General features: G+C 36.9%; 3 protein-coding genes and 1 non-coding gene across 4 annotated transcripts; 3 read left to right on the forward strand and 1 right to left on the reverse strand.

The window, feature by feature from the left end:
* The first annotated feature begins 1741 nt into the window (after window positions 1–1741).
* LOC113277578 (histone H3-like centromeric protein cnp1) lies at window positions 1742–4606 on the forward strand. The gene is made up of 6 exons (XM_026526639.1): window positions 1742–1814; window positions 1896–1924; window positions 2005–2124; window positions 2369–2443; window positions 3342–3417; window positions 4381–4606. The coding sequence occupies exons 1-6, from the start codon at window positions 1769–1771 to the stop codon at window positions 4434–4436; spliced, it is 402 nt and encodes a 133-aa protein (XP_026382424.1). The 5' UTR covers window positions 1742–1768; the 3' UTR covers window positions 4437–4606.
* Window positions 4607–5729: 1123 nt separating this feature from the next.
* LOC113279228 lies at window positions 5730–6221 on the forward strand. Its single transcript, XM_026527928.1, has one exon. It carries the CDS (start codon window positions 5730–5732, stop codon window positions 6219–6221), a length of 492 nt encoding a protein of 163 aa, XP_026383713.1.
* Window positions 6222–6521: 300 nt separating this feature from the next.
* Window positions 6522–6595, forward strand: TRNAI-AAU. The gene has a single exon. It is a non-coding gene; the product is annotated as a tRNA-Ile (tRNA).
* Window positions 6596–6770: 175 nt separating this feature from the next.
* LOC113282022 (oleosin 1-like) lies at window positions 6771–7476 on the reverse strand. The gene has a single exon (XM_026530938.1). It carries the CDS (start codon window positions 7412–7414, stop codon window positions 6878–6880), a length of 537 nt encoding a protein of 178 aa, XP_026386723.1. The 5' UTR covers window positions 7415–7476; the 3' UTR covers window positions 6771–6877.
* Between the last annotated feature and the right edge of the window lie 7041 nt (window positions 7477–14517).

Genomic DNA, 14517 nt, shown 5'->3' on the forward strand with positions numbered 1-14517 from the left:
AGACCCAAAACCATCGGGAAGAGACCCACTAATCCCATTCACTGAAATATCAATTGGAACTACATTTTCACACTTTAGAATCCCATGTGGGAGTCTCCCAGAGAACCTATTCTGATTCATTCTAATAAATTGTAAAATCAACAATGAGCTAATAGATTCAGGGATTTCACCAGAGAAGTTATTGAATGAAAGATCAAGACTTTGCAGTGACCCAAAATTACTGATGTTGGATGGAATAAAACCAGAAATACGATTATGAGATAGATTCAGCGTCTTCAAATGACTGCCCAGACTCCAAAAAACATACATATTCAATATTTTGTCAAATTTATTTCGTTCTTCTACTAATAGGTATGTGGTAGCCGATGAACAACCACCACCGGAGCAACAACAACAAATCCCAATTCTGATTCCAATTCCAGATCCCACATACCAGATTTGTTGAGAACTCAACAATTTATAGGGCATCAGTATCAACACCATCCCCAATTTCATCAACTTGGTACTCATCGTTAATCCCTAATCGCCGGAAAACAAGACAAGAATCACCTTCTATATCTGATTCAAACCCATATGTTCTTCTCAATCTTAAATTCGAAATCAATTCCCACAACCCCATGAATCTTTCACTTTTTCTGAGTTTTAGGTGCCGCCATTCTTCTCTTGGTTTCAGACAGCGTAGGACTAACTATTCTATTGACTAATTTGATTTCTAGGGATGGATTTGACGATGTATAATTTTACTCGGTATAGTGGAGAGGAAGAAGAAAAGGAATAGAAGATGAAGAAGAAAAAAAAGACAGAAACAGAATTTTCTAAATTATGGGTTTGAGAATAACTTTTCCCTACAAAAATGGGTGCGCGCCTTCAGATTTCTGGGCGTGGGTTTCACAGTGGGGGAAATATGAAAAATGGGTCTCCCTGTAGTTTTCACTTAATTAATTATGTGATTTATTCTAAAAAACTATCCGAAGCCTACGACCGCCTTGCCAATCAGAGGTATTTCAGCCCTGCCAAAAGGAGGAAAATCCTAAGTCTGTACCTGGATGGGAGGAAGTGGGTACGACTAGCGCTGTCAATGGGTATCCATTATCCGGAACCGGACACTGTAGATTCGGGTCTGGTTTTGGGTCATAAAGATGGACCCATGAACAACTTAGGACCCGACGGGTAATTACACGATTGGACCCAAATATTAACGGGTCCAAACGGGTAAAAAAAATAATTTAGATTTTAGTTAAAAAGAAAAAGAAATTAAATTTTTAAGATTTTCTTTATAGATTTCTTAATACCCAACGGGTATCCGGAACTGACGGGTAACTGGTACTTTAAACAGGTCCGGTTCTGAGTCCACCAATTTAAAAACCAAACCCGAAACCATTAAAAATGACTTTATAAGTGATACCGGGAGGACCCCGGCCCATTACGACCCGTTACGACACTATGACCTACGGCCGAGTGTCGGTTTGTGGCAAATTTGATTCAAAATCCTCGGGCCTTTTATTTGGTAGGTAACATCGATGAAGCTACCGGGAAGGCTGTCACAGCGACCACCATCAGACGTTGTGGTGGGACCCAACTATCACCGCTCATGAGTCACGCCAATCAAATCAGAACTGCTTTCTTTCAAAATTTCCCGCGCTCTGAGTGAGTTTCGAGCGGGAAAATCACCCCGAAATTTTGGTATCAAACTGTTGACATTTTTTCCCCTCCCTAAATCTAAATCTCTCCCGCTGTTTCTTTCGACCTCTTCTTCTCCGTTGCAGCCATGTCGAGAAAAAAACATTTCGCTAGAAGGAGTGGAGGTGTCCCTGGTAACATCTATGTCTCTAATGCTTGATTTTTTGGTTTGAATAAATTTTCAGAAACCCTAATTTCCATATTCTATATTCCAGGTCAACAACCACCTAGTTCAAGTTCTCAGGTACTCTCTCTATCTCTGTCTCTCTCGAAGATCCAAGTGGCGTTATATTTATTTATGTGGAATTTTGGTTGATGTTGCAGCCGCAGGCGGCTCAGAGGAAGCCGTATAGGCATAAGCCAGGAACAGTGGCACTTAAAGAGATACGGAAATGTCAGAAGAGTTTTGATCTTTTATTACCAAGAGCCCCTTTTATTAGAATTGTAAGTCTATTTTCGATTTCTTGGGTCTAAATTTTGATTTTGCATAAATGCTTCCAAAATTGTTTGCATAAATGCTTCAATGAAATAAATGGTTTACGGTGAGTAGAATCTGACGTAGGATATGTGTTTGACTTGTTGGGTTTACTGGGTTCGTTAGTATTTTTTGTTTTGAGTTGATTTTTTTTTTTTTTGTTTTTTTGAGGCATATGTTTTGGGTTGATGTTAAATGTAGTAATTGTCTTAGGTGAAAGAGATCACCAACAATTTTAGTAAAGATGTTGATCGTTGGCAAGCAGAAGCTTTAACCGCACTTCAGGAGGTATTTTATTTTTTAACTGTGCAAGTTATTCAATTATGGTGTATGTGTATGCTCATGTATCTTTCTTAACTGTGGAGCTGTCAATTGTAATATGGATTTTATTATCTCTAGTTGCTTTGGAGGGATTTGTTTGTCTTAGAAGTCCTCATGAAAGACTATAATTACCTAAACGACTGTGCTCCAACTGTTTTGCTGAAAGTTTAAACGACAGGGATCAGACTAGTAGAGATGATTTAGATCGAGGAGACACTATGGCTTATCATTGTGACCCAGAATTAGCTGAACATACACTCTTTTAGGCAGTCACAACAAGAGTACATACTTTCCTGAAAACTTGGACAGTAAAAGACTTTCAGACTAGTACACAGATATTATACAAAAGGGACGATAGTGAATGGAGATTTAATAGCGACTTTACATTTTTAAACATTGACTTAAGAATTAAATTAAAGGAAGGAAGCAGGAACTCTCTAAGTTTCTTTCTGATATCTCGTGAGTAGGCCTAACAACATTCAGTTCATATTCAACTCAAATTTGCTGATGTGGAGATTCTATTACCAAAGGTCAATCCTGTAGTTTCGACCAGACAATAAATCTTTGACCTAAAATATGTTGTAAACCAATGTTTTATTATGTGAACCCTCTAACTTCTCCTCAGATGCTTCCTATGTATGACCTGCCGACATGTAAACTTTTCTGTGTGTTTCGCACATTTCCTAATGTTTCATCTTGCACGTGCATGCACTCTTAAGTTTTTGCAGAAGGTTAAGATATGTGTAAGTCAGAAAATCTGTAGCATTGCTTCATGAGTTCATGCCCGTACGGCAGTTTTCTGTGTGCTTGTGGATTGTTAACATGGGCCGTTAATTGTATATCATTCAATGTTGTTTTCCTATAGGAAGCTGAAGCTTTTCTGATTCACCTGTTTGAAGATACTCAGCTTTGCGCAATCCATGCAAAGCGTGTGACAATCAGTAAGTTTGATCTTTAATATGGAGGATTTCTTTCCATAATTCCATTTTAGATTCTTCGTCAATCCTAATGACATAATGATCTTCATCCTCTTGTGTGTTTTGTTTATTCTTGCACAACTAAATGATGTGTATAATGTAGTTTCTAACTGTTGTATATTATAGAATTCTCTTCCATTACAGATCTTAGAAAATTTCAAAAATGGCATACAACAAGTAATAAAACACTCATAATACAGTCAAATCCATCTGTTGTTGAAACCTTGTTTCATGTCTTTCTGTTATCATGTGAACAACCAATAGCTCTTTGCTTGATGCTAACAAAATAATTTAAGTGTAAAGAACCTCCTATGACATGCATCTCTAGGTTCTGCCTCTTTTCCTTAAACCAATGAACAACCTCTAAACATTTTTAAAGTTTAAACCTCAGAGGAAAGAAAGTGCTCTTGGCGTATGAACTCAAGTTACTCATGGTTGGTCATATGTTCTGTCTTATAGCTATCCTCCACGTTGTAAAATCTTCTTGTAATTGAGTATGTCTAGATTCCTCAATATTCTGTCTACTTAAGCACGGCATCCTCCAGATATTTCAACTTTCTTTAATCAGCATTATCCTTTGTACATTTGAGGCCTCCAGTAGCGCAACTGTTAAGAGAATAAGTTCCTCCTCCTCCTATGGCTTTGACACAAGCTCTCTAGCTAAAATAATGTTAGACTTTCTTCTTTTGTGTGATACTTAGAATAGATTGCCTAATCTAGATTTAGGAATAAGCTTCAATCATGATATGATATCCTATTCAGGAATCTAATCTAGTCCTACATCTTTTGCAGTTAATTTTTTTTCTCTAATGTGTAATTATTTTTCAAAACCGTTCTTTCATTTGATATTTGACGCTTCCGTTTAATGACAAAACTCTGATGTTTAACATAGCTCATTATTTGATATTTACTTTGCTTTTGGTGCAGTGCAAAAAGATTGGCAGCTAGCAAGAAGGCTTGGTGGGAGAGGTCGGCAATGGTGAGAGAGCCGCAGTAGCCCCAGTCTAACAGACTAACACCTGTGTAGTTTTCAAGAGCTGACATTAGTATTTTGTTAGTATCTATAATTGTTCATATATTCTAGGGGTCTAGTTTTTGGTTCACATACAACATTTTATAGATCAATTGAGTTGATGTTTTCACTTGTAAAAAACATACTAGTTCAGATTCAACTTTCAACCCAAAATTTTGGTTCCAACTCTTCCAAATGACTTGGACCATACATACAACCGATATATGGTTACTTTGATGACCATAATCTTATTAATGCTATTGCCTGCTTTTCATCATCTGGAAGGGATGGTCAAGTTGCAATAAGTATCAATGACTCACAGTCACAGAGAATTTCCGTATCATTTGCAGGGAGATGCTGAAGGAAGTGTTTTTTTTTTCTTTGTTTGAAACGTTCAAACGCACTGTCAGGGTACCAAAACACTTCATGCTTCTCAAAACAACGGCATGAACTTGCATAACCCCAAGAAGATACGAAATCGCATTTCCTATGTGCTAGTATTAACAAATGAAATAACGGCTGCCAAAAAAACAAACAAATGACGTAGAATAGTTTACTTGTAGTTGGATGATATCTTATAATATTTGCAAAAAGGTCAAAACAGATGGGAGCATTTTGTATCCGCCCTTGATAAAAAAGAGTGCTCGAACTCGATAACGCATGAAAGTGATAAGGATAGTGCATGAACTGTGTGTAGCGTGAGAAATGTATCGTGAGAAAAAGGGTGGTAGTGCATGAATTAGGTCACCCCGCAATGAACCTCTTGAGTCATGAAAAGGCAATATCAACGGTCTACATCATTCTTCCTCCTGCCATAAAATCAACTCCAATTAAATAAATTCAAGGGTGGAGGCAGCAACTTGAAGGCACCTTCCAAACTTCAAGTGGGTAAGTCAGACCTAGTGACGTTTACGGCTAAACACAACTCTTACTGGTCTCCCCCCCCCCTCCCTTTCTGGTTGGTTATAATTCAACTCAACATTGCAATACTAGTACCTCAATTTATTTTATTTTTCTAGAGTGTACACAAATTGTTTGATTTGACCTCAATGGAGTAATACCAGTGTCATTCCAAAATTATTCTAATTCTCAATATTCTTAAATTTTGTTTTGTAATCCATGCGTATTCTCAAGGTTAGATACTTTCTGGGGGTCTATATATATTCACATTCTTATTCTATCAAAATGAGAAACTCATGGTATTGAAGAAGAACATATTTTCTCAACTTTCTCAGAGACTTTACACTCGCTGTTTCAAGTAAACATGGTAGGTTCAAAGCTATCAGGCAACTTACGGACCACCGGAAAATCAACAACGGTTCTTATAGAGTCTTTCCAGAGGAAGACAACGGTTCTTATAGCTCTATGCATCAAGCATGTTAACCAATTGTTGAAAAAAATGGAACCCAAAAGTATCAACCCGAGTTTGGTGTCGAAATCTATATCGGAATTCTTATCAACATCACAAAAGCAGATCCAATCTACTGTTCGAGTAAAAGTAATTCCGTTTCTTCAGAAGAAAAGATTGATCGGTGACAATAAACGGTCTGCAGGGAAAGATGTTTTATGGCAAAAGAGCATAATGATGGGTGAGAAGTGTCAGCCACCTGATTTTTCTGGTGTAATTTACTACGACAGCCAAGGGCATCAGGTCGGAGAGATGCCAAGGTCACCAAGAAGTGCTCAGATGCAGAACTTTTATGATTTTCCATTTGCTGTTAATGGAAATAAGTACTTATATACTGCTGTCCTATAATCATATTTAGCTGTAGTGACTGTCTTTCATGGAGAACGAAAAAAATTTCTCTAGTTCTGTGGTTTTCGTTATGGAATTTCGTGCATGATTTTAGCTTTGAGTTGTGACAAACGAAGTTTATGTAGTTAGATAATTAGCTTCATGGAATAAAGTCTGATCAAACAATTTGGTCTTTCATCTAGCCAAGAATCTCTTCTTGGTCAATATCTATTTGTTTATTGTTACTCGAAGTCAGTTTTGGAACGGGCAAAATGATGAGTATTTAGTTAATTTTTCTTATTTACGAGAATACAACAAGGTGACCCATTAGCTCAGTTGGTTAGAGCGTCGTGCTAATACCGCGAAGGTCGCAGGTTCGAGACCTGCATGGGCCATTCTTTTTTATTTCAACATTTTTCTTTTTTCGTAGTAACAACTTCGAAAATGAACAATAGCCAGCCAAATGTTTTTTTTTTTTGCTCGACCAATGAACACAGCCAAGAAATCTCATCCAGTTGAAATCTCATCCAAATCAGAACACAAAAATTCAAAGATTTGAGCTCAAAACCATCAACAAAAAGTTTAATTATTACTTCAAAAAGGAAAAAAAGAACAGCAGCCAAAACAGAAAGGTGCGGGTGTTTTTCTTTTGCAATGAAATTGGTAAAACTAAAGCACTAAGCTCCAGGAGCAACATCTTTAACCTTACTTTGTATATACCCACCATACTCCCAAGCATAATCTCTCATCTGAGTAGCAGTACCCAAAATCCGATTCCTAGCATGATCAATCGGATCAGAACCAAGTGGATGTCTTCCTCTAAAATACTTATATATCCAAGGCAACCCAAATATCAATCCAGCACCAATACCACAAACCCATAGCAAACAAACAGTACAAAATAACAAAATTGCACCTATCGGGAACCAAATTGGACTTGATATTATAATCAATGGCGCGAAAAATATCATGCCTAGTACTGTACCAGTCAACGTAATTCCTGTTAAGCATAGTAATATTCCTCCTGATATTAGCAATGTCATGAATCCCATCACCTGTCCTTGTCCATGTACACTCCCACTTGATGTTGTGGATGGTTGCATTCTGCTGGCTCTGGTGGGTGAGGCTTCTGAGGCAGCAGCTGTGGCGGAGGCGATATTGTTGACTCGATCACTTCGCCTTGTTTGGTGGTGGCCGGGGCTGCGGTACGCCATTGTTTCGATAAGATTTGACACTAAGAGAGAGTGAGAAGAAGATGAGATAGAGGGTGAGTGGGGGGTTGGGGAGAGCAGGTTACAATGTGTTTTGGTGCTTGACACGTCTATTACTCTTTTGGCATGCAAAGTACACGTGGTGGAGTTGATAGTATCTATAGTAGACCATTCACAGAACGACACGATATTGTTATCTCGACAAAGTTGCAGGCTCACTATTGCTTTTGGAGTCTGGGAGATTGGGACATTAATCAGCATAATTCTGCCCTTCATATATACGCTAGCATTTTCCAACGAATTTGTTATGGAAAGGGGACAATCAGTGGTGGAATAGCCCAGTCATCATTCTAGTGGGCTGGCTGGGGGACTTGTTAAAAATCAATATCCAAGATCATTCTAGTCGTATCCAAATGATTTATCGAAATTCTGTAAGTGATTAAACTTGTTATCCATCTTTGAAGATACGATATTCTCTTTTTTGACAAGTCAAAAATTGTATTAATGAATAACAAGAAAAGAGGTCAGAATAACCCCCAAAACTTGCAAACTATTTGAATCTATAATAAATAACATTTGGGTATTCAACTGAATTCAAAAAAAGAGGCCTTCCTTCATAGTGCATTCCTTCACCATTTGGGTATCTTTGAAGATACGAATTATATAAGAAACTAGCCTCGCAATCGATTAAAATTAAGCGGACGTATCTACTTAGATTGAATACCTACAAACCTGTGTAAATCCAATTATAAAGATAAACAATATAATGCGGAAAAGGAAAACAAAAGACACCAGAAATTTTATTAACGAGGAAGCCGCAATAGCAGAAAACCCCCGGGACCTCGTCTAGATTGAACACCATACTGTATTAAGCCGCTAACGACATTAGCCTACTATCGGACTTCGGACCGGAATGTACTTGAGACCGAATCCACCCTCCAAGAGATTCAGTTACAGCCGCGCTCTTACGTCACTTGAACCTCGCAAGGTTCTACGCACTTGATTTCTTTAGCTGACGTTCTTTACAGCCTAAGAGTTGCTTCAGCTGAAGTGAAGACTTTTGATACCAATCTTCCTCTAACAGATAAGCCTATTTGATTTCCATTTAGATCAAATATCAAGGTGCATAAATTTGTTTGCAATAGCAAGCTAGCAAACCTCACAAATCCGGAACTTACGACTCCCGAAGAACAGCTTAGATTCTTAATCACCTCTCAAGAACAATCGTCGATATATCAACTAAGATCAGTCTTAGATATCTATCCCGAGGAATCACAAAATCTGACGAAGAGAACTTTGTGACTACTACTATCTATCTTGCCTGAAAGAGATTACGAAAACCTCGATAACAAAAAAAAAAGATATCAGGATTCACGAACTATCAAGGTAAAGACAGTCGGATCTGGCTTCATGAATCCCCAAGCGAAGTCTTTTTAGTCGTAGACCTAAAAGGTCAATAGAGGCGACTCTAAAATCAACTAGGACACAAAGTGTCAGGGATTAATTTTCCCAGTTGATAGAGATGCTTTATTTATAGTTTTCAAATATCAGGGGTTAGCTTAGAATACAAGCTAAGATAACTTGAGAATCAATCAAACTAAATAGGTCTTCAAACTACAATAGAAAACTACACACATAGTTCGGTTACTTAACTGTGTGTAATGACTGTTCGGTTTGAAAAGTTAGCCAAAGAACTGAAATCTACTTGATGTTCTTTTAAACACCTAAGAAATTAATCATGATTCAAACACATAAGTGTTTAATAAATCAATGAAGTTTTAGAAGTGCTTAAGAGAATTCTAGCAATGCTAAACATATTAAAATAATAAGTCTTTGAACATCTGCTAAACATTGTCGGGACAGTTGGTACAAACGGTTTGTGAACAACAATGCTTGTTCACGATTCAGGGTGCTACGGTTTGTGATCCTGGTTCGCCAACCCTACTAGACTCCGGAACTCAGTTGACCACAGTTCGTGAACTTGGTTCACCAACTGCTAGCCAATTAATCCAACATATAAACAGTTCACCATGATTCGCCAACCAGGTTCGTGAACTGTTCCCAACCGAACTTATGGTTGGCGAACCAGTACGCAAACCTTCCTGTATTTCTGAATCTCATATATATACGGTTTGCAAACTGAGTTCGCCAACTTACCCTGAGTAGAAATTCATTAAATTCATATTTATTTCTTTTGATGTTTGAAACATTCCCAAGTGATATAATCATTTGCATGGGCAATTTTCAATTGATCCACAAATTAATTGATAAAAGTAATATTGTTAAGGACCTTGAACATCTAATCGCCAAATCATATTTCGATATTTTCACAGGACAAGCTTTACTCGAAACATCTTCTTTGTTAATCTACTATAAGTCGTACGACATTGTCTCAATAGATAGAATGATGGTATAATGAGTAAAATAGATTTGTTCAGTCTTCACATACCTGATACAGAAGTTCTCCAACTGTTTTCGTCAATCTTCAGTCTTCAAGGGTGATCTCTGATACTCAACTACAATTCTAACTTATCCGAAACTTGACTTAGTAGACTAGAAATCAAGATATAGTTTTGATCACCTAACATTGACAACAAGCTTGAGATAGAAAAACTTGTGAATTCAACCGATCAATGCTCTCCCCCTTTGTCAATTTTAGTGACAAAACTATCCAATACATATGGATATAATAAAAAAAATTCAGGAAATCTGTTAGAGCATTGCTCGGTTGAATCCACTAGCGTTGGTATGTCAAGTTAGTTCCCAATTTTAGTTGCCAAAATACATTCTTGATTTAGTATACTAAAGATAGTTTCGAACTAGATTAAGTCTAAGAAGTAGAATTGAAGCTATCCTTGAAGGATGAAGTTTGAAGACCATAAGAAAACATCAACAAAGGTATGTGGTAATTTATTTCATTTGGATTCTTGTTCAATTATACCTTTCTAATCTATCGAAACAAATGCCCACTCTATGAAACAATTCCTATGACGGTTAATGTACATTTATGTATATGTACTCGAGGTTATTTGAGCCACGACTTTTGTGACAATAACCTTTATCCCTGGAAAGGTTCTCATGTTATAGTGAATGAGCTTACGAGTTCAACGAGCCAAGAATCACTCAATTCCGATTTATAACGATGAAGTTATGAGTGATTTATTAAAGTAACAATTATACGTGTTACTGTAATTGTTACAGTTCGTTAGTAGGAAACAATCCACGAACTGTTTGTAACGGTTCACGGAGTTGAGCCCAATTACGTGACTAGAAGCTATTACTCCAAACATATTTGATTACCATATTAAAGTATTTGTGAATCCTTCCTAAGTTAAAATGTGATTTATTCACATAAATATAATATTTGCTAATTAATTATTTAGTTAATTAATTTGGCAAGAGTTGTAACTTAGGAAAGACTCCCAAAATTAGCAGAGTCTTGAAAAAGAAAAATAGCTTTGCATAGCTTTCAAGTTACCTTTCACTATAAATAAAGGGTTCGTGAGTGCTACACGTTTTTCATCCCCTTTTGGAAAATTAGTGTTAGCTTCATAAGGTTGTTTTCCATGTCTTCTGTTCTTCGTGATCAAGAGTGAGATAAAAGTCTTTGTATTGGGGATTACAAAGACGAGTTGGATTTAATATTCGTGATTGATTATACAACTTGTAATCTAGGTTTTTCACCTCTTGTCTATTCTAAGGTTTTCTCTTCTGATATAAAACCATACAAGAGTTGTTGATCATAAACCCTAGGTTTTGATAGATTTCAGTTTCTGATCGTACACCAACACTTGTTAGTTGAAATCGGAAGCTAGAAAGAAAACTTCGATCAAGGTATCTCGTAAAAATCCTTAAGAAGTTTTAAACAAGATATCTCTAGATTTATTCTAGTTGTTCTTGTTGTATAATAATTGGGGTTTTCTTAACTTGGAAATTGATCTTTGGAATCGCCCAAGTTCACTTACGAAAATCAGTTTCACGGACTCCTTGTGTGTATGCATACTGATTGTAATTCAAATATCACAGGTTGTGAATTAATCAATCATTATTGATAAATCCGACCTTGTTTGTTGGGTAAGATTTTGATTGATCTTGGATATTGGTCTTTGGTACCGTCCAAGTATTTCTCACATCAATCAGGCTCATAGATTTCTATCTGTTTTATTTGCTGATTGATTTGAGAAAAAGAGATAAACTCTTTAGTATTATTCTTTGATTGAGTTTTCACTCTCGGAATATTATTGCAGTAAGTCCTCTCAGATTGCCAAACGAATTGTTGGGTGTGGTTGTTGTACCCCCGCATTTTCAATTGGTATCAGAGCAGGCAAACACGTTAAGACCTTATAAGTCTGTGTTTGAAGCAATATGATTGTTATGGACAGAAGTGCTATCTCTATAAATGTACCACCAGTGTTCGATGGCACGAACTATTTATGGTGGAAAATTGCTATGCGTGCTTTTATTCAAGCGCGAGATTTTCAATCATGGGTTCGTATTGTTAATGGTTATAATCCTCCGTTAGTTACAGTAGACGGTGTAACTGTTGCAAAGGATATTGGTGAATGATCTTGAGATTCTTGCTGCAAAGAAATTTTTTGAAGGATTAAATGCTATCATCCATGCCATTACCCCAGATCTTCAGCATCACGTTACTACGTGTAATAAGTCTAAATATGCTTGGGATATCTTAGAAACCGTATTTGAAGGGAATGCCGTAGAGAAAGAAGCAAGGCTTAAAAATCTAGCTTCTGACTGGGAAAACTTCGCATGTCTGATGATGAAACCTTTGATGAGTTTAACCAAAGACTTTCTCAATAGTTAACTCCTCATATTCATTAGGAAGAACTATTCCGGAGAAAGTTATTATGTGCAAAATTCTCAGGTCTCTACCATCAAGATACGAGTCTAAGAAACATGTCATTGAAGAAGCAAACGATCTTTCTACACTCTCCAGAAATAGTCTTGTTGGAAAGTTAAAAATCTTTGATGATGAACACTGGTCTAGAAAAGAAGTAATTTCTTTTAAAACTGCAAACAATTCTGAATCCTCTAGGAAAAAATCTGGTTCGCCAAATGTTAAGGATGTTACTCCACGACAATTTAGAAAAATCTTGAGAGATAGGAAAAAGAATTTTTCTAAAGGTGCAACATCTCCTAATGATGTGTACAGCATGTCCTAGCTGGAGCTGTAGACAATCGGCGTATGCAACAGCTTTGCCTACTCTTGATGATGAACCTGAAGATTATGATCACCAAGAGTACGCATGCGAGGTTGCATTAGCTTCTGGAAAAATTCTTTCGGATACTGATTCTGACGAAGAAGTGTTCCATGTTGATCCAGTTGCTAATAATCTTCTTAAAGAATGTCATCAGAAACTCTCGGAGGCTGAAAGCACCATTTTCAGTGACAAAGTTAAAAATGACAAACTTCGTAGTCGGAATAAAGACTCGCAAGACCAACTTGATTCTACTAGTGCAAGAGATTATCTCAACGAAATACGCAAGCTTAAAGAAGAAATTGTCGGAGGTCGAGATTGGGAAAATATTCTTCAAGCAAAGCTAGATAACTTGGAGAACACTGAGATGAACTTGTTATTTGATTCTGAACGAGAAGATCTCAAAGTTCAATGTGAATCATCCAAGAATGATCTAGTTATTGCACTTGAAAAGGTCAAAAGGTTGGAAGAAGAAAACTCAAGCTTAAAAGAGAGTTTGTCTAGAAATAACAACTCAGATAAATTGACCTCGATATTGGGAGCATGTAGAATTCATCGTGATACACGAGGATTGGGCTATGAAGGAATAAACACTCCTGGTATTTGCAAAGAGATAAAATTTGTCAGAGCTAAAGATTCTTCTAAACCAAATACGGTTGACAAAAGTGAAGTATCTCTACCAACTGCCGATGACGAAAAGAGGAAATTCTGTCAAGCTCCAAAGCAAGCACATATACATTCAGGTAACACTACACATAACTTTTTTCATTCTATTAAACATTGCTTTTATTGTGGAAAACCAGGTCACTTGCAAAGGAATTGTATATTTCTTAAACGAGATAAATCAAGATCTGATTCTGTTAAGATGACAAGATCTGATGTTCAAAACTGGAAAAAAACTGAGTCTCATAATATCAGTTCTTCCAGTATTTTCCCAAAGAAGCTTCATAATTATAGTGGGGAGAAAAAGAAATACGTTGCTCCAAAAGCTACTTAGAAATGGGTACCCAAAGAAGATCAATAAAGCAACGAGTGCTATTAAGAAGGATCTCCCAGATAAGAGTTCGACAGGGATAACATCTTAAAAAGGCATGAAACAGTTATTGAAAGTTTCAAGGAAGTTGTTAAATTTCTAGAGTCCATGCATGATCTTGTTTCAAATACCTGTGGTGAGCAAGACTTTTTTCACTTCAACACAACCTAATTGTGTTGGAAGTGCATCCTCACCAAAAATCCCTAGTAAATGCGGTGAGGATTTGTTGATGGTGGTTTTTAGTATGGGGCGAAAACTGTAAAAGTCTATCTACCTGACCCGGAATATGTCTATATTCCGCAAGGAATTTGAAGAATATATCAAAATTTGATGATGCCTATGTCTCTCTTCATATATTTTGAAACTCAAGCTCCTAGATGAATTGTTCACTAGTATAGAGCCTAATGAGTATATAAGCTCCTAACAGCATTACTCACTAATGCCGGAGCCTGCCGAGTATTTATTCTACACAATGTTCCCCGACTGAACTCTTAATATTGGTATGACATGACAATTAGTGTTCATTCGCAGCTGCGTAGCATGAATTTCCCGAAGTACCAAGATTAAGGTTTGCATGAAAGTACTCAGAAGATGCACTAACTACTCTCTGAAGATAAAATTAAAGAATTTTGTGTTAACACACAGAATTTATCAAATTTGTTCAATTTTGTGATAGCTCACAAGATTCAAATTTTGGCCTAATTAAAAATTAGGTTTTTGCGCCCTGCGCAATATCCCGAACCCTATTGGTCGAGACCAAACCTAGGTAAGCTAGGAAACTAATCCTCCATGGACTAGTAGGAGCAAAGTCCTACCAAAAATCAGAAAACAAGGAGTAAAAGAGGAGCTGCGGCAAA

The sequence above is a fragment of the Papaver somniferum genome, chromosome 5 (assembly GCF_003573695.1).
Source record: "Papaver somniferum cultivar HN1 chromosome 5, ASM357369v1, whole genome shotgun sequence".
Lineage (NCBI taxonomy): Eukaryota > Viridiplantae > Streptophyta > Magnoliopsida > Ranunculales > Papaveraceae > Papaver > Papaver somniferum.

What these genes read in the sequence shown, in the direction of transcription:
- LOC113277578 (XM_026526639.1), top strand. Translation starts at nt 1,769, where the DNA reads ATGTCGAGAAAAAAACATTTCGCTAGAAGGAGTGGAGGTGTCCCTG. An exon ending in CACCTAGTTCAAGTTCTCAG is followed by an intron (nt 1,925 to 2,004) that starts GTACTCTCTCTA and finishes TTGATGTTGCAG; the next exon opens with CCGCAGGCGGCTCAGAGGAA. An exon ending in TGCAAAGCGTGTGACAATCA is followed by an intron (nt 3,418 to 4,380) that starts GTAAGTTTGATC and finishes CTTTTGGTGCAG; the next exon opens with TGCAAAAAGATTGGCAGCTA.
- LOC113279228 (XM_026527928.1), top strand. Translation starts at nt 5,730, where the DNA reads ATGGTAGGTTCAAAGCTATCAGGCAACTTACGGACCACCGGAAAATCA.
- LOC113282022 (XM_026530938.1), bottom strand. Translation starts at nt 7,414, where the DNA reads ATGGCGTACCGCAGCCCCGGCCACCACCAAACAAGGCGAAGTGATCGA.